This window comes from Entelurus aequoreus, linkage group LG05, assembly GCF_033978785.1.
Source record: "Entelurus aequoreus isolate RoL-2023_Sb linkage group LG05, RoL_Eaeq_v1.1, whole genome shotgun sequence".
Taxonomy (NCBI): domain Eukaryota; kingdom Metazoa; phylum Chordata; class Actinopteri; order Syngnathiformes; family Syngnathidae; genus Entelurus; species Entelurus aequoreus.
In genome coordinates this window covers 36,008,310-36,031,821 of record NC_084735.1, presented here as the reverse complement: position 1 = coordinate 36,031,821, position 23,512 = coordinate 36,008,310, and the positions used below count along the sequence as shown (strand labels likewise).

At 39.1% G+C, this 23,512-nt stretch overlaps 1 protein-coding gene across 1 annotated transcript in view; it reads left to right on the top strand.

Annotated features, from left to right (window-relative positions):
• Positions 1 to 23,256, top strand: part of brwd3 (bromodomain and WD repeat domain containing 3) — a 45,672-nt gene extending 22,416 nt beyond the window's left edge. Inside the window, exons 19-40 of the mRNA XM_062048001.1 lie at positions 419 to 596; positions 679 to 772; positions 859 to 1,017; positions 7,314 to 7,387; positions 7,468 to 7,663; positions 7,754 to 7,864; positions 7,976 to 8,083; positions 8,391 to 8,515; positions 8,597 to 8,679; positions 8,763 to 8,874; positions 9,011 to 9,072; positions 9,803 to 9,958; positions 10,062 to 10,182; positions 10,271 to 10,396; positions 10,555 to 10,627; positions 11,816 to 11,869; positions 11,982 to 12,119; positions 12,197 to 12,349; positions 12,424 to 12,581; positions 18,504 to 18,592; positions 18,706 to 18,828; positions 21,479 to 23,256. Coding sequence (XP_061903985.1) covers positions 419 to 596; positions 679 to 772; positions 859 to 1,017; positions 7,314 to 7,387; positions 7,468 to 7,663; positions 7,754 to 7,864; positions 7,976 to 8,083; positions 8,391 to 8,515; positions 8,597 to 8,679; positions 8,763 to 8,874; positions 9,011 to 9,072; positions 9,803 to 9,958; positions 10,062 to 10,182; positions 10,271 to 10,396; positions 10,555 to 10,627; positions 11,816 to 11,869; positions 11,982 to 12,119; positions 12,197 to 12,349; positions 12,424 to 12,581; positions 18,504 to 18,592; positions 18,706 to 18,828; positions 21,479 to 22,233 — 3,248 coding nt within the window. The 3' untranslated portion in view covers positions 22,234 to 23,256. The remainder of the gene's footprint in view (positions 1 to 418; positions 597 to 678; positions 773 to 858; positions 1,018 to 7,313; positions 7,388 to 7,467; positions 7,664 to 7,753; positions 7,865 to 7,975; positions 8,084 to 8,390; positions 8,516 to 8,596; positions 8,680 to 8,762; positions 8,875 to 9,010; positions 9,073 to 9,802; positions 9,959 to 10,061; positions 10,183 to 10,270; positions 10,397 to 10,554; positions 10,628 to 11,815; positions 11,870 to 11,981; positions 12,120 to 12,196; positions 12,350 to 12,423; positions 12,582 to 18,503; positions 18,593 to 18,705; positions 18,829 to 21,478) is intronic.
• Positions 23,257 to 23,512: the final 256 nt, after the last annotated feature.

Here is a 23,512-nt window from a genome sequence, read left to right as displayed (position 1 = left end):
TGCTCATAAGCAGTGGTCCCCAACCACCGGGCCGTGGCCCCGGTACTGGTCCGTGGATCGATTGGTACCGGGCCGCACAAGAAATAAAAAAAAAAAAAGTTTTTTATTTTTTATTAAATCAACATAAAAAACACAAGATACACTTACAATTAGTGCACCAACCCAAAAAAACTCCCTCCCCCATTCACACTCATTCGCACAAAAGGGTTGTTTCTTTCTGTTATGAATATTTCGGGTTCCTACATTATATATCAATTAAGATCAATACAGTCTGCAGGGATACAGTCCGTAAGCACACATGATTGTATTTTTTTATGACAAAAAAACAAACAAAAAAATTACCACCCCCCCATCCTCATTTTGCTTATCGATATATAAATTAAATTTATAACAAGCTTTCTCATTCTTGTTTTTACAGGTGATGCAATCAACGTGGTTGCATCCTCTCCAACTGTGGGTCCTCGCAGGAGTGGGCAGGTAGACGGCGTGTGGCAGATGCAGCATAATTCCCTGCGGAGTCAAGTGGCCACTGAGCGAGACCTGCTGGCCTGGAGCCATAGAGTAGTTGTCAATGAGGTGCCGCAAGGAATATTAAAGTAAGACTGCAGCGGGTTCGGCTGTATGAACACCGTTCTTCTCGAGGTATGATTTATGGATGGTACCCTCTCCTTTTTGTAGACCCATGGAGGAAAGCAGACAAGCCAAGAGTGACATGGAATGTTCGTTGTACTACTCAGAGAGGAGAAAAAAACCCATAACTTGTCCACCCAAGGTTTGCATTCCGACCCAGCCACTTATTTTTACCATACCACTTTTTGTCTCACTGTGGTTTTTGTTTTTTCTTTCTGCACTTTGTAGACAAAACCTTTAACACGCCTCCGCACCCTGCGGTCGACAAAGAAAAAGCCGAAGCACCACACGTATCAGACCCGCTCTGCTCAAGTCCAGCCTCAACGGAATAGGAGTGGCCATGAACGTACTTCTGACAACCACGTAGACTCCGACAGTGAGAGAGACGTAGGTTCCAAATAATGATTTCATTTTTGTACCATTTAAAAATGCAGTAATTAATAATTTAACTTTTCTTAAATTGTACGCAACATAAAAGGTAATGACATAAAAATACTTAAATGCAACTCTTATAAAGATTAAGATTATTTATTTATATACAGTAAGTAAGGAAATAATACATTTTCTTTTCTTTTATCCGAAGTGTTGAAAATTAGGCCTTATATGACATTTAAACAGTGGTGTGCCGTCAGGGCCAGCAAGGCCTTCTCTGCTGGCTTAATATTAACCGGAAATCATGATCATATCAATCAATCAATCAATGTTTATTTATATAGCCCTAAATCACAAGTGTCTCAAAGGGCTGCACAAGCCACAACGACATCCTCGGTACAGAGCCCACATAAGGGCAAGGAAAAACTCACCCCAGTGGGACGTCGATGTGAATGACTATGAGAAACCTTGGAGAGGACCGCATATGTGGGTAACCCCCCCCTAGAGGAGACCGAAAGCAATGGATGTCGAGTGGGTCTGACATAATATTGTGAAAGTCCAGTCCATAGTGGATCCAACATATCAGCGAAAGTCCAGTCCATAGTGGATCCAACATAATAGTGAGAGTCCATAGTGGGGCCAGCAGGAAACCATCCCGAGCGGAGACGGGTCAGCAGCGCAGAGATGTCCCCAACCGGTGCACAGGCGAGCGGTCCACCCCGGGTCCCGACTCTGGACAGCCAGCACTTCATCCATGGCCACCGGACCTGTGTAACTCCCCCTCCACAAGGGAGAGGGGGGCAGAGGAGAAAAGAAAAGAAACGGCAGATCAACTGGTCTAAAAAGGGGGTCTAATTAAAGGCTAGAGTATACAAGTGAGTTTTAAGATGGGACCTAAATGCTTCTACTGAGGTAGCATCTCTAACTGTTACCGGGAGGGCATTCCATAGTACTGGAGCCCGAATAGAAAACGCTCTATAGCCCGCAGACTTTTTTTTTTGGCTCTGGGAATCACTAATAAGCCGGAGTTCTTTGAACGCAGATTTTTTGCCGGATCATAATTGAAGATGAAAATTATTTTCTAATTTACTTTCCCTAAATATCTAAAACTATTCATATTATCTTCATGTCATATTCTGCTCGTTCCAGTGCTGTTGTTTTTAGGTTACAGTTTGTATCCAATCAGAATTCAACTAGCTTATGTTGCCATGCTGTACCAAATCTGCTCGAGGCCTTCAGAATCAACAATGCGGGCGTCTGTGCACTGTATGTGAACGGGGACATACAGTGACAGACAGTTGCAATAGCCAATCAGATCACGAGTTGGTGTCAGTAAGGCCTTCTAGATGGCCTCACATTGAATGTGACATTTATGCGTCCTGTGATTGGATACTCACCGGGACCGTTAGCGGTTGAATTTGAGAACACATAGAGTTGAGAGACAGTTGCGATAGCCAATCAGATCACAAGTTGTTCACAGTAGCCTCTCTAGGTAACCTGATGTTAACGTGCCTGTGATTGGATACTCAAGTGAGTATCCAATAACAAGTTGCAACTTAGCAGGAAGTGTTGACCCACAAAGAAGGAGAACAAAATGTTGATTAGGTGGCAGATATATATTGTGATGTTATGAGCTAGGTAACATAAGAACTCCATTACCCAGCATGCCACAGTAGTGAAGCACATGCGCAGTAGCCCCATTTAGGTTGTTGAATTTACCCATGCCGGCAGCTGGATGTTATTGACGAGCACGCTGTGGAGTAAACTTTACGAACTCAGCCAACACGCCTCGTCTGCATCTTTTATGATTAGACAAGACAACAAATATATTTGGAAGGCCATTTTCAAGAAGGATATTTTGGAATTGGGGGTTTAATCACCAAAAATGATTCCCGGGCGCAGTCACCGCTGCTGCTCACTGCTCTCCTCACCTCCCAGGGGGTGATCAAGGGTGATGGGTCAAATGCAGAGAATAATTTCGCCACACCTAGTGTGTGTGTGACAATCATGGGTACTTTAACTTCAAGAGAAACTACATCTTGTGAGACGATGTAGGCCAACCCCAGTAGCTCAAATGGGTTCTACAAATTGTGAGTTGAAATATTTTCTTTATTTTTTCACGTTAAATATGTTTTTTGCAATTTTAATTTTGACAGTACCACTTAAGATATGTTTATTGATTTAGTGGTTGATTGATTTTTACATGCGCCAGAAAATAACCCGTTTTGTACAATGTTGCGGTGTTCAATGCCCAGTAAGGCGTAAATGTGTTTCTGTATAGTTTTTCTCCAGCAATGGTCATGTGGTGACATAAATGATGGTATTTTGAGAGGTAATCATTGAAGTCGGACATCACTGAATGACAAGGTGGGAAACGCACGGCCCGCCACTGCATTTGGACTGGACTCTCACTATTATGTTGGATCCACTATGGACTGGACTTTCACAATACTATGTCAGACCCACTCGACATCCATTGCTTTCGGTCTCCCCTAGAGGGGGGGGGGTTACCCACATATGCGGTCCTCTCCAAGGTTTCTCATAGTCATTCACATCGACGTCCCACTGGGGTGAGTTTTCCTTGCCCTTATGTGGGCTCTGTACCGAGGATGTCGTTGTGGCTTGTGCAGCCCTTTGAGACACTTGTGATTTAGGGCTGTATAAATAAACATTGATTGATTGATTTAGATATCATGATTTAAATAACATATGCGTAACTGGCTCAATTACCATGTAACAACGCATTATTTAATAATGTAATACATTTTCACCTCATTGTGTAGTAACACCAAATTTTGTAATAATCGGCCACATTTTGCAATAAAATTCTTGAACGCATTTTGTAATAAACTTTGATGCATTACTTAGTAACTTGTTAAATATTGCAAAAGTTAACACAAAATGCGGGTGCTGCATTGTTATGAATAAAATTAAATTTGGTACATTATGTAATAAACCATTGAAATTGATGCCTTAATTCGAAAAACTCACAGCAACACAAAACATTCATATTCATTATAAATCATTTTAAGAATCTAATAGTATGTTTTAATGGTGAAACCTAAATCAAATGTAACTTTGTTAATGGAGAGTGTGATTGCAAGCTAAAGACCAAAGTTACACTAACATTCTTTAGGTGCAAATGTCACAGAGTAACATTACAAAACATCTCTGACAAAGCATGGTCGTAATGTAAGACATTTTTATTTTGTTAATGTCAGGGTTTCCCCTAAATTGTCAAAATACCTGTGGCGGTGGGGGCATGGTTAGGAGTGTGGTCGATATGATGTCATCGCATGATTTGCTATGATGCATATATTCTTTAAAAAAATATGAATATACATTTAAAACAATGTATATGCCTTTTTCTCATTAAAAGCTGCCAGTGTTATCTTAAATTGTGAAGATTGCTATATATCTCCAATATACTAAAGTACGGACACGCTGCCTCCGTTCCAGACAACCCCGTGCATATACCTTACACCAGTGGTCCCCAACCACCGGGCCGCGCAAGAAATTAAAAAAAAAAAATTTTTTAAATAAAATTTTTTTTAATTCATTTATTTTTTTAAAATTAAATCAACATAAAAAACACAATATATACATTATATATCAATATAGATCAATACAGTCTGCAGGGATACAGTCCGTAAGCACACATGATTGTATTTCTTTATGAGAAAAAAAACAGCCCTAATAATATATACCGGGTACATGTATATATTTTTTTGTTTGTTTGTTTTTTTTTGTTATTATTGGCGGATTTCAACATTTTATTTTTCATTGTGTTTTTCGAATTTTTGCTGGTGTTTTTTTTTTTTTTTGTAATGTGCCTAGGGACAAGTCACGGGCCTCAGATGGCCACTGTGCCGCATTTTGGGCACCCATGCTGTAGAAGCTATTTGTATATGGCCACTATAGTCTTAGTACTGCACTATGTTTGTTCATCATATGAACACATATGGGATGCGAGTCACATGATTGTTTTAAGTCAGCACCGTAAGTAAAAAAATCAGCTGTTCACCTGGCGAGTTTTTCCACTTTGATTAAAAAGTCAATGTTTAGTTTCGTATGCAAAATAAATCAAAACAAAGTCTGTACTTTGGAGCATTGTTCTCAGACTCTAGTATTTGGCTTGTTAGCTTCCCATCGCAGGCGAGCGATGATGGTCGTGGTTGAGGGAAGAGTTGTTTAATGTTTGAAACTAGAAAATGTCAAATTCATTGCGACAATCAGCCTTAATGCGATGTTGCAGTTCGATGATTTTTGAGCACATCATGAAATGCGCGTTTATGAGACAAGCGGGTATAGTGGGCCGCCATACTCTAAGAGGGGTGTGGCCGTGGTGTCGAAAGACGCGGGATGAGATGCTGAAGAGTGAGAGGCAGAGGCGTGTGTGCTTGTTCAGGTGTTAAAATGCTTGCCTGATTGCAGGTCTGCTGGTCACTGCCCGGGTGGAGTTTTCACGAACTGATGTCATATAAATACTTTTTTTTCCTAATACTTTTGCGATCGACCGGTAAGGTCCCAAAGATTGACTGGTAGATCGCGATCGACGGTTTGGCGACCCCTGTTTTAAATCATATTTTTCTTGAAATGTTATGTCATATTAGGTGTTGTTACCCGTGACCCCAATGACAACAAGCAGTATAGAAAATGGATGGATGACTACAAGGCAGTCTACTGTAATCCTTTCATCCGTCATACATAGGGATGATTCTCGAAACCGGTTTTCCCGGTTGTTTGATAAGAAAAGAACCGAGTCCTCGGACTCGAATCCCTTTTTGAGAACCGGTACCCGTTATCGAGACCACTATAGTAAAGGAAAAGACTTGATTCTTTATTCGAATCCCGTCCCGACCAGAAATGCTCCGTGGGACATCACAATAAATGACGTCACGTAGCTCAGTCATTAGGCACAGATAGCGAAAGCAGGAAAACAATGGACGGGAAAAAGCGCTCCAAGGTGTAATAAAGTTCAAAACAAAAGCTATCATCCATCGAATAACTTTACTGAGAGATTTTAGCAGGGTAAAACACATGACGAACACTTTTACGACCAACCGGAAACATAGCAACGCACCTCCTTTACGGCAGCTGTCGCAACGTTCTTAAAACAACCGCAGCACATACAATTATATATACAACATATCTCCCTTTTTTAACTTTTGTTTTTCTTTCCTTGTAAACAAAACAAAATCACACTGTAGATGTGTTGTCTGTCTAATTATAAATAATGCAGACGAGGCGTGTTGGCTGAGTTCTTGACGTTTACTTTCACAGCGTGGCAACATGCAACACTTTTCGGGGCTACCGCGCATGCTCGTAACTCCCGTTGCATGCTGGGTAGTGTAGTTGTTATATTCTCTAGCTCATAACATTTTTCCCCCATAAAGAAATAATGTTAACTCAATAAAGTGTATTTCTTTTTTTAGCTTTAAATTTTCATTTATTAGCATTGTAACCACATTTGCAAAGAACTTTTCTCTTCATAGAATGTTCTTTCAATAAAGAAATAAAGTGCAAAAATGTCAAAGCATCATAACAAACAGTTATGTCAAATAGCAGCAGAAGTGCACTTTTTGGAGAGCTGTATTATTTTCAGTTTTGTGCCCAAGGGACTGATTTTATTTAACACTACATTATTATTTATACACCTACAGTGATCACAGAGACAGGTTGTTTTTGTGTTACTGTATATATTTGTTTCTCTGAAAAATCCCACTTAATATACTTTGGGTAACAACAGTCAATATTTATTTAGGGATGGCGTGGCGAAGTTGGTAGAGTGGCTGTACCAGCAATCGGAGTGTTACTGGGGTTCAATTCCCACCTTCTACCTTCCTAGTCACGTCCGTTGTGTCCATGGGCAAGACACTTCACCCTTTGCCTCTGATGGCTGCTGGTTAGCGCCTTGCATGGCAGCTCCCGCCATCAGTGTGTGAATGTGTGTGTGAATGGGTAAATGTGGAAATACTGTCAAAGCGCTTTGAGTACCTTGAAGGTAGAAAAGCGCTATACAAGTATAACCCATTTATCATTTATTTATTTTATTTTATTTTTTTAGGTGGGTAACAGTCAATATTTATTTATTTAATAGATTTTATTTTTTTATTATATAATAAAAGTGAGCTTTTGTTAAACCAAATATTGTGTGTTTTTTTCCATATACAACAACCTATCTGGACTCGATAAGAGAATCGATAAGGAATCGGTTCGATAAGAGGATTCGATAATAGGCTCGAACTCGATAATTCCTTATCAAACATCATCCCTAGTCATATATGTATAATTTCTGTCTGTGTTATCAGGCAGTAGAGCAAGCAGATGCCAGCGATGCGTCCTCTGAGAGTGAAGCTCAGTGGCAGAGTGAAAGTAGCTCCAGGTGAGGGTCGTCTTTTTCTGGAGTGCTGCAAATGCAGTTCTTATTTGAGACATGACAAATGGCTGTCTTTCCATTCGTAGTGACTCCTCCAGCGAGTATTCAGATTGGACCGCCGATGCAGGGATCAACCTGCAGCCCCCGAAGCGATCAAGCAGGAGGCTTGTCCAGCCCTCAAGTTACAGCAGTTCTGAAGAGGAGGAAGGTGATGACAAGGAAAAGGAGACAAGAAAGAAGGAAAGCGTGGAGAAGAAGAAAAAGCCCAAGGAGACCAAACAAGTAAGTTGGAGAATCTTTTGCCTCGATGTAAACAAATGTGCACTAAGAGATGACATACTGTATATAATTAAACACTGATTTTATTCTCAGAAACCCACAACCTCTCTGGGTGGACTTGATGCTGAGGCGTGGCTTCCACCTTTATGGGTAATGGAGACCATCCCACACCGCTCTCCGTTTGTCCCGCAAATGGGAGATGAGGTAGAAAATGAACACAGTGACCTTAAAGATACCAATAAATATTGTGACATCATCCTCAGTTTGCGTTGGGTGTTATTAGCATTAATGGTGTGAGCTCTTGTCTTTTTTCAGCTTATCTACTTCAAGCAGGGCCATCAGGCCTACGTTCGAGCGGTCCGTAGGGCCAAAGCTTACAGTATCAACCCTCAGAAGCAACCATGGAACAAACTCAACCTCAGGGTGAGACTCTTCATTTTATAAGCCAATATGGTGTATTTTTACTTTTTAGGAGGTGCCAACTATTTATTCTGCATTCTTTTAAATTATCGCAGATTGTTAAAGCATGCAAAGACATCATTTAGAATTAAAACTCAACTTATTTGCGTACATTAAAATGATGTGAGAGGTGTTGAATTAACACACATATACAGTATATTTCCTTCTTTCTTGAGTGTCTATGTGCATGCAAAATGAGATATAAATTAAAAAGTAATTATATTTAATCAAGATGAATCGAAATGAATCCCCTTTCTCCTAATTATTGCAGGACCAGGAATCGGTGAAGGTGGTCGGACTTAAATATGAAGTGGGACCTCCCACTCTCTGCTGTCTAAAACTGGCATTTTTGGACCCAGTCTCAGGGAAAATGACGAATGACTCTTTCTCCTTAAAGTGAGCGTAAATATACAGTCATAAATAAATCACAGTAGCTCAAATCTATTTGCTCACACACCTCTTCCGCCTCCATTAAAGGTATCATGACATGCCTGATGTCATAGATTTCATGGTATTGCAGCAGTTCTACAATGAGGCTAAAGAGCACAACTGGCAACCAGGTAAGAAAGTCTGCAGTTTTTCGGCTATTTACTGTACTTTGAGAGGGTGCTATCCTTTTTTCCTCTCTTTTTTTTTTATAAAGGTATGCGATTCCGCAGCATCATTGATGACGCCTGGTGGTTTGGTTCGGTGGAAGACCAAGAACCTTTACAGCTGGATTATCCAGACAGCCTTTTTCAGTGCTTTGCAGTCAAGTAATTGCAGATTACTTGGTTTTCCGCAATCTCAACTATTATAAATTGATGCTAATATTGTTGTTAGCTAATCAAGTCTTGATACATTTCTATTAAATCTGTTGTCTTTGTCGTGGAATTGACTTTGTCTTTTTAGGTGGGATAATGGTGAACAGGAGAAAATGAGTCCTTGGGACATTGAACCTATTCCTGAGGAAGGTCAGTGGTAATAAAGCAGTTGGACAAACAGTGCCAGACAAAAGTCAAAAAAACGTTTTAAGTCAGTATGCGAGTGTCCAAGTATTTTTATTATATTGCTTCCAGATAAATACCTCTCAATTACGCCATACAGTTGTTCCTTGGTTTTTGGACGACTCAATTTTTGAGGATTTAATCTTGGAGGAAAATGTTCACCAAAACATTTGCCCTAGTTCTCATACACCGTATCGGTATTGTACAACAAACTAGTCTGTTTGCCCGTGTATTATCCAGCAGAATGAAACAGTGCCGAACCAAAGAATCCCATGAGTTGGTGACTCAGTCTCTGTGCTTTTAGTATTGAGTGTGGCTGCAAAATAGGCCAACGTGGGGCCAAATAAATGACCAATTCTTTGATAAAAAAAGATGGGAAACACTATTGAATTTTCAATAAAAGTAAATAATATTATGTTAAATGTTCATTCAGTCATTTCATTCGTCATAGAGGACGCACCAGAGACGGGAATACAAAAGAGGCATATAGGAAAGAATGATCAGCTACATAGCGTGCACAGATTTGCCAGTCCTGATAAAATCAACATAAGAAAAATGGAATAAAATGTAGAGCAGATGTCTTGTACAAGATTTTTTTGTTATGTCAGTGTTATCTATTCTTTGTATACAGTGTAGGCAAACACATTCACACCACATCATTCAGCTACTGTCTTTGACATTTCCTTAATGCTTCCAGCTGCATTACCTGACCAGGTGGGTGATGGTGTGGAGGTGGCAGAGGAGGAGCTCAAAGCTCTGCTCTATGAGCCTCAAGAAGGAGAGTGGGGAGCTCACATACGCGATGAAGAATGTGAGAGAATCATCCATGGCATCGATCAACTGCTTACACTGGGTGAGACCCATAAAGGGTTTAAAGGATAGAATAGAATAGATGATTTATTATATGCAGGAAACTTACTTACTTACATGTTTGATCTGTTTTGTTTGTTCCACAGATATAGCAAAGGCATTTGCTTTACCTGTAAATCTACAACAGTATTCTCTGTACTGCACTGTGGTGGCTTACCCCACTGACATCAGCACAATCCACAAACGCCTGGAGAACCGTTTCTACAGGTAGAGCGTTTCCCGCAAGTTCAGCAGAAATCTTAGACACACTCTGAATCCACCAATACAGACAGGCTGTTACTCTTCTCTGTTCAAGACGCATCTCCGCTCTGATGTGGGAAGTGCGCTACATTGAACACAACGCCCGCACATTCAACGAACCCCAGAGCCCAATTGTAGCAGCAGCCAAAGTGGTGACCGATGTTCTCCTCCACTACATCGGGTAACAAGTTTACATATCTTCTTTAGCCCATCAGCAACTCGGAATCTCCAGTTTTGGCTGCTGTACTGAAGTGTTCGTGTGTTTTAATGAAGGTTCTAGCTTGGACTGCTTAAGCAATACGACATTGTGGTAACGGTAACACTCCTCTTTGGTTCCAGAGACCAGAGCTGCACAGACATCTTGAATCTTTATCATAAACTCAAGTGTGAGGTCAGCAGTGGAGAAGATGAGGTGAGACATTTGGACTGGGATAAGGATGAGTACCAAAACTTGGTTCCATAATGGCACTGGTACCAACATAATCGGTTGTACCCACACCAAGAAAAAAGTAGCTATCGTTGCCTCATTTCGGTGCTAAATGAATGTAGACTCGGCCACCTGATATTGTGTAAATATCGTCTCGTAAGAAATGACACAGGCACATAAAGTCGGACGCTCTTTTATTTAGTGCCGACCTGAACACGACAACAGCCGCTTTCACTTTCATTTTGCTGCTTCCGCTATATGCATCAGTCATGGTCACGGCCCCTACTGCTCTAATTATGACACTTAGTTGTTTTTTGTTTTTTTCATATTATTGAATTGATACCTAGTTATAATTTTACAGTGAAGCTTCAATTTACAAAATTAATTGGTTGTACATAAAAATATTTGTATATTGAAGAAAACTTCCCCATAACAAACAATGTAAACATGAATAATGGGTTCCAACCTCAACTAAAGTCCATATTTTACCATCCCACGCAGTGTATTTAGCCCTGTGATGCACTTAGTTTGATATCATAAAACTCAGTAACTGGCTACACTGATTAGGAAGAAAAAATATTCTTGGCGTGCAGCGGAATGCAGGGTGACAAGGGAGGTAAAATAATAATAAAATGAATGTTTCAAACCACACATTGCTTTTTTTGGACTCATATTAAGCTAGCAAAACTAAAATAATGCTTTTAAAAGGCTAAAAAAAATAATTTAAAAGCACACAAAGTAGCACTGCGCACAGTAGGTAACACCTTCAACTCTAAGCTGACAAACAATAAGCACCGGAGATTGATAAAGCCGCCCATAATGAACATGCTGCTGGGCACAAAATGGCCGCACTGCAAGACATGAAACGTTTGTATGCAGAAACGAGGTTTGTACATCAAAGCATATTTTTGTTTGGGCTGTGGTTTGTAAATAGAGAAGTTTTTACAATAAGGTTCAATCGAGGTTTCACTGTATTTATATGATTGAAATATTCAAATGACTATTCTGGTTAACTTGCATGTTGCACAATTCCATATAAATGTGTCTATTTTAAATTTTTGTTTGAAAAGTACTGATTTGGCACTGTTATCAGTTTAAATGTAAACAATACCCATCATTAGACAAGAGTAAAAACATTATTTTTGTATAATGCTTTTATATGTTCCTCCGCAGGAGGTCGAGTTGGATGTGGATTCTGACACTCCAGGGACATCCACAGGACATCGGGTGAGACAAAACGATTCATCTTTATCCTCAAGTCGCCAGGAAACTTTAAAAAAAAACATCAGTATTTGGGGAATTATTTCCAGTGACAAAGATGTCCTTTCCTCAATTTCAGGAAAGCAACCCTAAAAAGCGTGGCGTGGTTTTAGATGCAAGACTATGGCAGGGTCAATGTCGAAAGCTGCTGCGTAAGATGATCTCCTCCCCTGATTCTCAGCCGTTTAGACAGCCAGTGGATCTCTTGGAGTACCTGGTAAATCAATCAGCAGGAACATCTTGTAGTTTCACACAATGATAACAAATTCAACTTAAATGATCTCCTTTGTTCAGGACTATCGAGACATCATTGACACACCCATGGATCTGGGTACTGTGTCTGAGACACTAGTCGCTGGGAATTATGAGAACCCGATTGAGTTTGCCAAAGATGTCCGCCTTATTTTTAGCAACTCCAAAGCATATACACCTAACAAGAAATCCCAGGTAAAGACGAAAAACTTGTTTTTAAGATGTCTGAATGAAGTATTTTCTGAATGTTTTGTTGTCTTTCTGTTTAGATCTACACCATGACCCTCAGCTTGTCGGCGTTCTTTGAAAAGAACATAATCTCCATCATTTCTGACTACAAGTCTGCTATTCAAAACGAACGACGAACTCGTCAAAGAGAGAGTTACAGGAATAGTTTGCACAATGGACGCAGCTCGTCAACTATGAGGTATAAACTCAGACCCCACAATACTTTGCTCTTTACTCCACTGCTGCTGACATTGTGCAACATATTATAAACAACACAACAATACGCAAATGTTTGCTCAGCACCAAATTGTAAAACGAATCAAACTACACTGCAAAAACAGTTTGCTTATCATTACTGTATGTATTAAATCTGAGATATACAAGGTGAAATAAACTACATGAGACAAATTAAATTAAATAATCAAATTGTTTCAGTCATGTTGAAAAGCAAAATATTTATTTATCAAAATTCCAAAAACATGGTAAAATATATAAATTAATTAATTTATAATTAATTAATTTATTAATTAAGTTAATAATTCTGTAATTATAGTGTAATTCCAATCGATTTTTACAAAGCATCACAAATGTTTATTTTGCACAAAAATGCTTTTTTATTGTGTGTGAATGTAATTTTTCACCCTGAACCCAGAAATGTTTACACCTTGTTAAAATTGTAGATCATTTGCGTGAGAATTGGCTATTTTATTCCATCCATCCATCCATTTTCTACCGCTTGTTCCTTTTGGGGTCTAGGGGGGTGGTGGCTATTTTATTATACTATGAAAATATATTTAAAACATTGGGACTTATTGTATTACCTAAATTAAGCCAAGTAATCCTTTACAGTGGTACATTAACTTACAAGCTTTATTGGTTCTGCGACAGTGCTCAAATAAACACTCCCATTAAAATAAATTGAAATCAATTTAGTTGGTGCATTGCCCCTCAAACAGCATAGTTCAGACATGTAGAATGCATTTTAGGAAGAAAAACTTACTTTTGGAATACAAATATGTATAAAAACAATATAACGTACTAACAACTATGGTAATTTTATGAAATAATGTAATAATAATGTACAGTATTTACTAGGGATGTCCGATAATGGCTTTTTGCCGATATCCGATATTCCGATATTGTCCAACTCTTAATTACCGATACCGATATCAACCGATACCGATATATACAGTCGTGGAATTAACACATTATTATGCCTAATTTGGACAACCAAGTATGGTGAAGATAAGGTCCTTTTTTAAAAAATTAATAAAATAAGATAAATAAATTAAAAAAAAATTATTGAATAAAAAAGAAAGTAAAACAATATAAAAACAGTTACATAGAAACTAGTAATTAATGAAAATGAGTAAAATTAACTGTTAAAGGTTAGTACTATTAGTGGACCAGCAGCACGCACAATCATGTGTGCTTACGGACTGTATCCCTTGCAGACTGTATTGATATATATTGATATATAATGTAGGAACCAGAATATTAATAACAGAAAGAAACAACCCTTTTGTGTGAATGAGTGTAAATGGGGCAGAGAGGTTTTTTGGGTTGGTGCACTATTTGTAAGTGTATCTTGTGTTTTTTATGTTGATTTAATTAAAAAAATTAAAACAATACCGATAATTTAAAAAAAACGATACCGATAATTTCCGATATTACATTTTAAAGCATCTCTGGTATTTACCTGAGAGAATGGATTTCTACTGTATCTCCTTACCGCAGCTTCTCCATCAAACACACCTACAGCAGCTTTTGCATATTTTCACAAATAATTGTCCGCCTATAAGATATTATTAGATATTAGACTCATTCTGCCTCAGCATGGTGCATACAAGCAGCAATATGCCCCAACTGCCCCACCAAGTTGACTACACGCGCAATCCGGTTTTTGATAAATTCCTAAATTCAACCAATGTCATTCACTTCTTCTGTTCAGCACTGTCTTTCACACTCACTTTCTTCCTTTCCGTGGTTGGAAAACAAAGTGATGTCTGTCACGAGTTATAAGCTAATGTTTTGGGCGAATTTTACGGGGTTCAGTTTGGCATTTACTAGGCCAACTGATGGTGGGGATGCTTATAACTAAAGTTTTTGCTTGCAACTCAAAGCATAACAATTAGCCAAAAGGCAGCTCTTATCTAGAAGCACTTTCAAATTTGGGGCACTCTTAAAGTACCACTGTAATAAAAATAAGAATATAATCTCCTACAACAACAACAACAACATTTGACATGCCAAAAACGCATGAAACAAAATGATGTTTTGGCATGTCAAATTTTATTGTTGTTTCTCTTACTGCTATATTTAAAAACATGTTTCAGGGGAAACAGATGTCACTCGGTGAGTTTACATCATTTGAATACCTGTGTGCTGTGTTGAAATGCTCTCCCAAAATTCTCTTGTTAATTATCTACAGGCCACCTAAATATTCTGCAAATTTTTTTGATGATTTTACTGAACTATTGTCTAGCATCTCCACTGACTTTGACTGCCTGGTTATAACTGGTGATTTTAATTTTCATATTGACGATTTAAATGACAAGGGCGCAAAAGAACTTTTTACTATTTTAGACACATTTGAACTGTCTCAACATGTGAAAGAGGCTACACATTATAAGGGACACACCCTGGACCTGATTATCACAAAAGGTCTCAATGTTTCTGATGTTCTTGTGATTGATCCTTCATTGTCTGATCATTTCTGTGTTTTCTTTAATATTTCTGTAATTCCGGACACACAAACAGAATCAAAGAATGTCAAAAAGCGGTACATAAATGAACATGCTAATGTCCTCTTTAAAAACGCCATCTCCTCACTACCACCTCTAAACCCATGTCATGCTGATGATCTTGTAAGCAACTTTAATTCCAAAATTGTGAATATCATAGATATCATTGCACCTGTTACAGTTAAAACGATTTCTGGCAAGCAAAAGGCACCCTGGAGAAAATCTGCTGCTGTAACAGCCCAGAGAAGAGAGTGCAGGAAGGCTGAACGAATCTGGCGGAATACAAAACTTCATATTCACCATGACATCTATAAAGAGAGCCTCCAGGCCTACAATTTAGTCTTAAAAAGTGCTAGAGAAACATTCTTCTCCAATATCATAAACAGCAACACAAATAAGGCCAAAACCCTATTCACAATCGTTGACAGACTGACTAAACCCCCAACACAAATACCAGCCGAACTCCATTCCACGCAGAAATGCAATGACTTTGCATTCTTTTATACTGATAAAATTGAAGGCATCAGACGCACCATCAATATCTCAAGTAAAAAAGTTGGATCACCACCCCATTTAGGCAAAAGTAACACAGCATTGATGGCAAGCTTTAATGCCATAGACTCTAAAACTCTAGTGGAAACGGTGACAGCTCTAAAGTCATCCACCTGCTGCCTTGATGTTTTACCTACCAACTTCTTTAAGAATGTTTTTGACTGCCTATCAACAGACATCTTGCAAATAGTTAATAATTCTATTAAATCGGGCAATTTCCCGAAGGCTTTCAAAACTGCAGTCATTAAACCTCTTCTAAAAAAGCAGAGCCTAGATGCCTCTGTTATCAACAACTACAGACCAATTTCAAATCTACCATTCATAAGTAAAATAATTGAGAAAGTTGTCCTCCAACAACTAAATCACTTCTTGGCTTCTACTGGCTGCCACAACAACTTCCAGTCAGGATTTCGACCTCTTCATAGCACAGAGACGGCCCTTCTTAAAGTTATAAATGACATCCGTCTAAACACAGACTCTGGCAAAACTTCAGTATTAATGCTTTTGGACCTCAGTGCTGCATTTGACACTGTCGACCACTCAATACTTTTGGACAGGTTGGAAAACTGGGTGGGGATCTCAGGCACAGTTTTAAGCTGGTTCAAGTCATATCTACAAGATAGGAACTATTTTGTTTCCATTGGTGACTTTGTATCAGAACCAACCAACGTAACGTGTGGAGTCCCCCAAGGTTCAATCTTGGGGCCGACTTTATTTAACATCTATATGCTCCCACTAGGACAAATCATGCAAAATAATAACATTGACCATCATTGCTATGCCGATGACACCCAAATCTATGTAGCGCTATCACCAAATGACTATCGCCCCATAGACCTTCTGTGCCAGTGCATTGAGCAAGTCAAACACTGGATGTGCCAAAATTTCCTACAACTAAATGAAGATAAAACTGAGATAATTGTTTTTGGTGCTAAAAAAGAAAGGTTTAAAGTCATCCAACACCTTCAATCACTGTCCCTGAAAACCTCAAATAAAGCCAGAAATCTTGGGGTTATTTTAGATTCTGATTTACATTTCGACAGTCACATCAAATCAGTAACAAAATCGGCCTACTATCACCTCAAAAATGTAAAAAGACTTAGAGGGCTCATGTCAGCTCAAGACTTAGAAAAACTTGTACATGCCTTTATTACCAGTAGGCTAGACTATTGTAATGGTCTCCTTGCAGGTCTTCCCAAAAAAAACTGTCAGGCAGCTACAGCTTGTTCAGAACGCTGCTGCTAGAGTTCTAACAAAGACCAAAAAATGTGAGCACATTACACCAATTCTTAAATCCTTACATTGGCTCCCTGTACATCAGAGAATAGATTTCAAAATCCTCCTGCTCACATATAAATCACTACATGGTCTAGGGCCCAAGTATATCACTGATATGCTCCCACTATATACGCCCTCTAGATCACTAAGATCTTCTGAGACCAATCTGTTAGCGGTTCCAAGAGTAAACTCAAATCAAGGGAGATCATCATTCAGTCACTATGCAACACATAGCTGGAATAAACTTCCTGAAGATGTCAGACACTCCCCAACTCTCACTACTTTTAAAACTAGACTGAAGACTTTTATGTTCACCTTAGCTTTCAGCTAAATCTTTTAATCTTTTAACTTTTAACGTCTGCACTGTTTTTATTTTTATTGTCTGCATTTTAATTTTGCTTTTATTTTCTTTCATTTCACTTTGTTGTCTGTGAAGCACTTTGAGTCTGCCTTGTGTATGAAAAGCGCTATACAAATAAAGTTGCCTTGCCTTGCCTTACTGTATTGGCCTAAATGACAAGCTGTGTTTCATGGAGATTTTTAAAGTCAAAATCAAAGACACATTCTGAATATCGGTAAATTAGATATCTGCTAGATTACAATGAAAAAAGAACATCATATTATTTAGCCATTTACAGTTGTCTGATGACTGCTGCATTGACTTGTGACTGTACTTGAATGTGTGTGAGCAATAGGAAGAAAAGCTCTGACTTGTGTGGGGAGAAGTCATCTGGCTCCACCTGTTGTTTTGCATGTATACATCTTTTGGCCCTCAAATATAAAACAACTATTATTTAAATTCAAAATACTATTTTATAGCCAGGTCAACATGGATATAGCATGGTTTATAAGGTATCATATATGAAAAGCCTCTACTTTTTTTCCAATTTTTGAACTCTGTGGCTTATTCAAAGGTGTGGCTAATCAATCGATTTTTCTTTTACTAACGGCTGAATTATGGAAAGGATTAAACAAATAAATCAAATAATGTACTAAAATTATCCACCTTTAAGAAACTGTTCAAACTCAAAATGTTCACAAATTACAAGGAAGAAGAATCTTGACAAACATCTTGAACCTTATCAAAAAAGGAGAAAATCTTATTCATTTAATGAAGAATGAATAAAGACATCAATGACTTTTCTGTTTTGTTTGATCAGCTATTTTACTGCCGTGTTACAGGCACCATATTGAAACAATTATGGTATGTAAATAAGCATTTACAAAATATTTATATGGAAATATGTAATTTCACGACACATAAATCTGCACTTTATACTCAGGTGCGGCTAATATATGAAAAAATTATTTTACTTTACCGGTGCAGTTTATAGTTCGTCAAATCTGTAAAAAATCGTTATCTTTCAGAGTTGGTACATGTTAGGATAAGAAACTGGTCTAACTTTGAATGTTCCTATTCCTGTTTTTGACATAAATTATAGTTTTGCAGTGTAAGCAGTACAAGGTACTGCATTTTACGTCACTGCAAAACATGTCTCCAGCTGATTTATATAAATGTCATCTCCCCTCTGTTTTCAAATGTTCAGCTCCAAAAAGAAGCACAAGTCAGACACTGTGTTGCAGCCCAAAAAATCCCAGACATCAGTAAAGAATCGTGCTCGGAAACCTCATCAGGGTATGAAGTCATTTATTTGTATTATATTTAAAACAAACCGCCTCTTTGAATCACTGTCTGTCCAATATAAAACAATTTGTGTGGCTTGGGATAACATTGTCTTGTTGCTTTAGCCCAGGAAAGCAGCAATGTAGCAACAGAAGAAGACGACGACAACCAGCCTTCTTCTCCCAGTTCAGAGACAAGTAACGAGAACAGAAACCAGCAAAATCGCAAAAAGCTCTCCAAAAAATCAGGTACAAGAAGCTTCACCTTGACTCAGCCCCACAAAACCTTTTACCCGTTCATAATAAAACACATACTATGATATCATAATAGCATAATATTGAAGGGGGAAAAAACTATATATATATATACAGTATATATCTCCATACTGGTACTACAGTGTAGCCAGTTTAAGTTGACCACCTTTTATTTTAAGAACAAACATACACAGACATGGCAATTTATCTATATCGGCAGAGTTATCAAGTTAATTTTCATTTATCATTCAATTAATTGATTTATTTATTGGCTCAGGCCTACCGTGGACCAAAAGTAGAGGTACCGTACTGTGGGTTCCCTGTATCGTAGCATGCCTAATGTCCACCAACTCATTTAAGTTCCGGTTTACTGTGTTCTTCTTATTGCTAAGTGCCCGTTTGAGTCAACATCGACATACACTGTGGACATAACATTTTAAACACTAAGGCAGGGGTGTCAAACTCAAATACAGAGTGGGCCAAAATTTAAAACTGAACAAAGCCGCGGGCCAAGGTTGAACAAATTAACCTTTTAATAGGGACCCAAACAAGTTTTGCATTGAATATTGAACAAGCAAGGCTTGTATAACTTTATAGTGACATGCAAAATCGAGTTTCAAATAATAATAATAATAATTAAAAAATATCAATGGCATATCAAATACAATGTAAATAAAAATGTAATGCCTCTTTTCTATTTGCAGCCTTCTGAGGTAAATATCAACATTAACTTTTTCCACAGGCTAATAAATTAGAAAATAAAATAACAATGAATAAACCAACCATTCAGGACTTTAAACTGCTCAGTTTGCAACACACTGATCTAATCTGATGTGCCCAAGCCAGATACCTGCCATCTTTTCTTGGATGCTAGTTCATTAATGTCAGGGCTCAGGCTTTGAGCTGAGGCATCTTTCATTATCGAACAAAGTTGTTCATCAGTCATTATATCTCGTAGTCCACCCAGACCACAGTCTTGGGGGCATGCTTTAAAGTCACTGCGTTTATCGTCCTCCACGAGCTGTCGTCACGTCTGCTTTTCATCCATTCCAACAACGTGCCGGCCCGATCACAAAAAATGTGCGACTTCAGCACACACACACACACACACACACACACACGTGAATGCAAGCATACTTGGCCAACAGCGATACAGGTTACACTGACAGTGCCCGTATAAATAACTTTAACACTGTTAGAAATATACGCCACACTGTGAATCCACACCAAACAAGAATGACAAACACATTTCGGGAGCACATCCGCACCGTAACACAACATACACACAACAAAACAAATACCCAGAATCCCATGCAGCCCGAACTCTTCCGGGCTGCAATATACACACCCGCTACCACCAAAACTCCCCCCTCTCTCCGTGCGTCGGTTGAGGTGGGCGGGAATGGGGGGGGCGGGGTTTGGTGGTAGCGGGGGTCAGAGTTTGACACCCATGCACTAAGGGGTCATTTGTATGAGGAATAGGTCTATTTACGGTGTCATGTTGTAGTATAAAGCATCCTCATGTTATGAAAAAGTTCTGTTCGATGTGTTGTGAGACGAATTTTAGTGCAAGTCGGAACTCATACCTAATGTAACACTTAATCCACTCACACTGTACAGATGGACATAAAATACAGTATTAAAAACACTAAATACAGCAATTAAATGAAACTAATATAAAAGAGACAACAATTCCCTACCTGGGAATGAGTATTGCATTTGGTACTGACCAAAATGTTGTCGGTACTACCAGGTATGAATTAATGTAAAATCAAACATTACCATATTTCAGTACCTTATGTTGCCTGTGACGTCGCGTCCAGTTGCATACTCGTCACCGGCTCGAACACTTAGCAGCGAAACCAGCACAAGTATATCTGACAGAAAACACTCAAACGTAAAATAAGGCTCCACCTTTCCAAAAATGTGCTAGCTTGATGCTAATTTACATTGGTTCCGCTATATAAATGCTACTGGTTAGCATTTGCAATCTTATGTGGCGATTTCAAGACTTTTAAATTTGGTAATGAAAAAACTACAACGAAGATGCATGTTACAATCAAACAGCTGGTGTGTAATAAGTACAATATCTACAGTATAAACACTTTGTAGTGCACAACAAAAAAGTAGACTGGCACAGTCAGCTTAATAGCAAAGACTGCTTCATTGATGGGCAACCCACCGTAGTTGTTACATTACTCCTATCTGACGTCTTGGAATTGCAACTGCATGCAAAGTCTATTATATAATACTTGCAAATGAGACACAGAAATGTAAAAAGAAAACAAGATATGACAACTGGACAGCACAGTTATCGTAATCAGCTTATTTTCAAACATTACATTAGAAAATGAGAATTTATTATTACCGGTAAATAATTAGCATTTATTAACACATGAACACACACTTAAGTACCGAAAATTAGTACCGTTATCGATTCCCAGGTACCCAAGATTCAAATGTGAAAGGTACCACCCCTTTCCTTAACATCCTTTACCATGCTTAAAGGCATCCTCTTTATCCTTAATGATGGTCGCGACGTTTGAGTATACAAATGCATTGGTGTGCGTTTCTCCTCTCTTGAAGGGTTTGATGTTCATGTTCATTAGCGTTAAATGTTGCTAACTGTCAACAACTGTTACAGGTTTCAAGTTCAAGCTGCCACAGATGATCGTTTCCGAGCAGTGCCACCATCCAGACCCGCCTCAATCTAATGATGACGGGGAGGAGTCCCGGTCCAACAGCTCATCGTCGAGGTCATCCTCCGTGTCCTCATCTTCGTCGTCGTCCTCGTCATCGACTGACAGCGAGAGCAGCTCGGACGGCGAAGGGGACAAATACGTGGAAGGCGGAGATCACGACTACAGCAAAGCGCCATGCCTGTCGCTGCGTATCTCCCTGAAGGGCAGGCTGACCACCTCAGGGAAGAGGAAACATAAAGAAGAAGAAGACATCTTGAAGGGTGCTAAGAAAGCACGAGTGCAGCAGCCCGTAGAGGAGGACAATGAAGAAGAGGAAGAAGAAGAAGAAGAAGAAGAGGAGGAGGAGGATGAAGAAGAGGAGCAACTACCACCGGGAAATGTAAAACCAGATCAGCAAGAGGAAGATGAAGAAGAGGAGGAGCTGGAAGAGGAGGAGGAGCTGGAAGAGGAGGAGGAACCAGCGGAGGAAGAAGAGGAGGAGGACAGCGCAGCAGTTTCATCAAAACACCCAGGAAGTTCTCGCCAGGTAAACACTCGCAACCGAGGCCGCAGGACAGTCGTGTACCAGGATGAGTCTGATGATGATGGTCAGGGGTCCAAGGAAGACCGCATTAACCTGGGCAGGTCTCGCTCAGGACGAGTACGCCGCATGACGGAGAAAGCTCGTGTCAGCCACCTAATGGGGTGGGGCCACTGAACCTAAACAAAAACTAAACTACAAAACGCTCAACCACACTGCAGGGATTTTTTTTGTTGTTTTTTGTGTACAGGTGTGTATAGAATAAATCTTATATTATATATAAATATGATCAAGATTTTTTAAACCCGAGACTGTTAGACGGTGCTAACATGTAGCCAAGGTGCTTTTTTGCCTGCCTGGCTGCCAGCTGCTGGTCATCATGGACCTCCTCCCCCACCTCGGCCTTACTGGTACTCTTCTTCCTCTGCTCTTCATCCTTCACTGGCCACCAAAGAACCACGGTGCTCATTTTCCTGTGTCTTCCCAAACATCCCATCTGACGACCTTTTTTCGTAATTTCCTGCTCTTTCCTTCTATCCTGTCATTCACAAACTCACGGCGAAGAAGAACTTGTAAATATCACCCCTTGTTCCACTTTAATGGCATTAATTTAGTTTTTTTTCCCTAGAATGTCTGCATCCTGTTTGTATTTGTACACCTCCACAATGGAGGTCTTCATGAAGGCTTCCTCTCAAAGGGACTCATGTATCAGCACATAGGTATTTATTTTTCCATCCTATCCGACTCGGGTCGCTGTTTCATGTATTGACCGTGAAATATTTTGCACATTTTATCTTCTCCATGCGGCAGCTTAGTAATGAAGATAATAGAAAAAAGGTCATCAATTTTATTTAGGAATGCTCCATCTGTGCCAGCACCGTCATGTTTTTCTGAACAAACAAAACGGGATGCAACTACAAAGTAGTTTGGGTTTTCTTGCTTAATCTGTGGCTCTGAACCAAACAACTGGATTCACAAAGTGTCATGTTTACGGTGTGCCCAAATCAGCTGATTTACAACAACCATTTTTTAGATTTATTTAGTGGATGGATCTCAGTCTGACTTCCTAAGCGTTGCATTAGTCCACACATACGTGTAACTTTCTACTGTAGGTGTGAGAACTTAACTCTGTGACTTGTCTTTTATACGTAGTGTAGTGTCTAGCTTTTTTAAAATAAAAGATACACATTTCTTAAAATGACCTTTTGTTCTGTTTGTGTGCCCCATTTCGGCCTTTTGATATTATTTGTGTAACACGCTTGTCGGGGCCGTAGGGCTGACTGCAATCAGTCAGTCGTCCCTTGTCTCATCACGCTTTGAAGTTTGCTGCTTGTAAAGATGACTCTGTAGGTGTTATTTAATGTCTAAAATTACTTTTTTAATGTTAAACATTTTTAGAAAGTTGGTCTTGATATTCTAGGTATGAAAATATTAAATTTATAATAATTCTTACTTT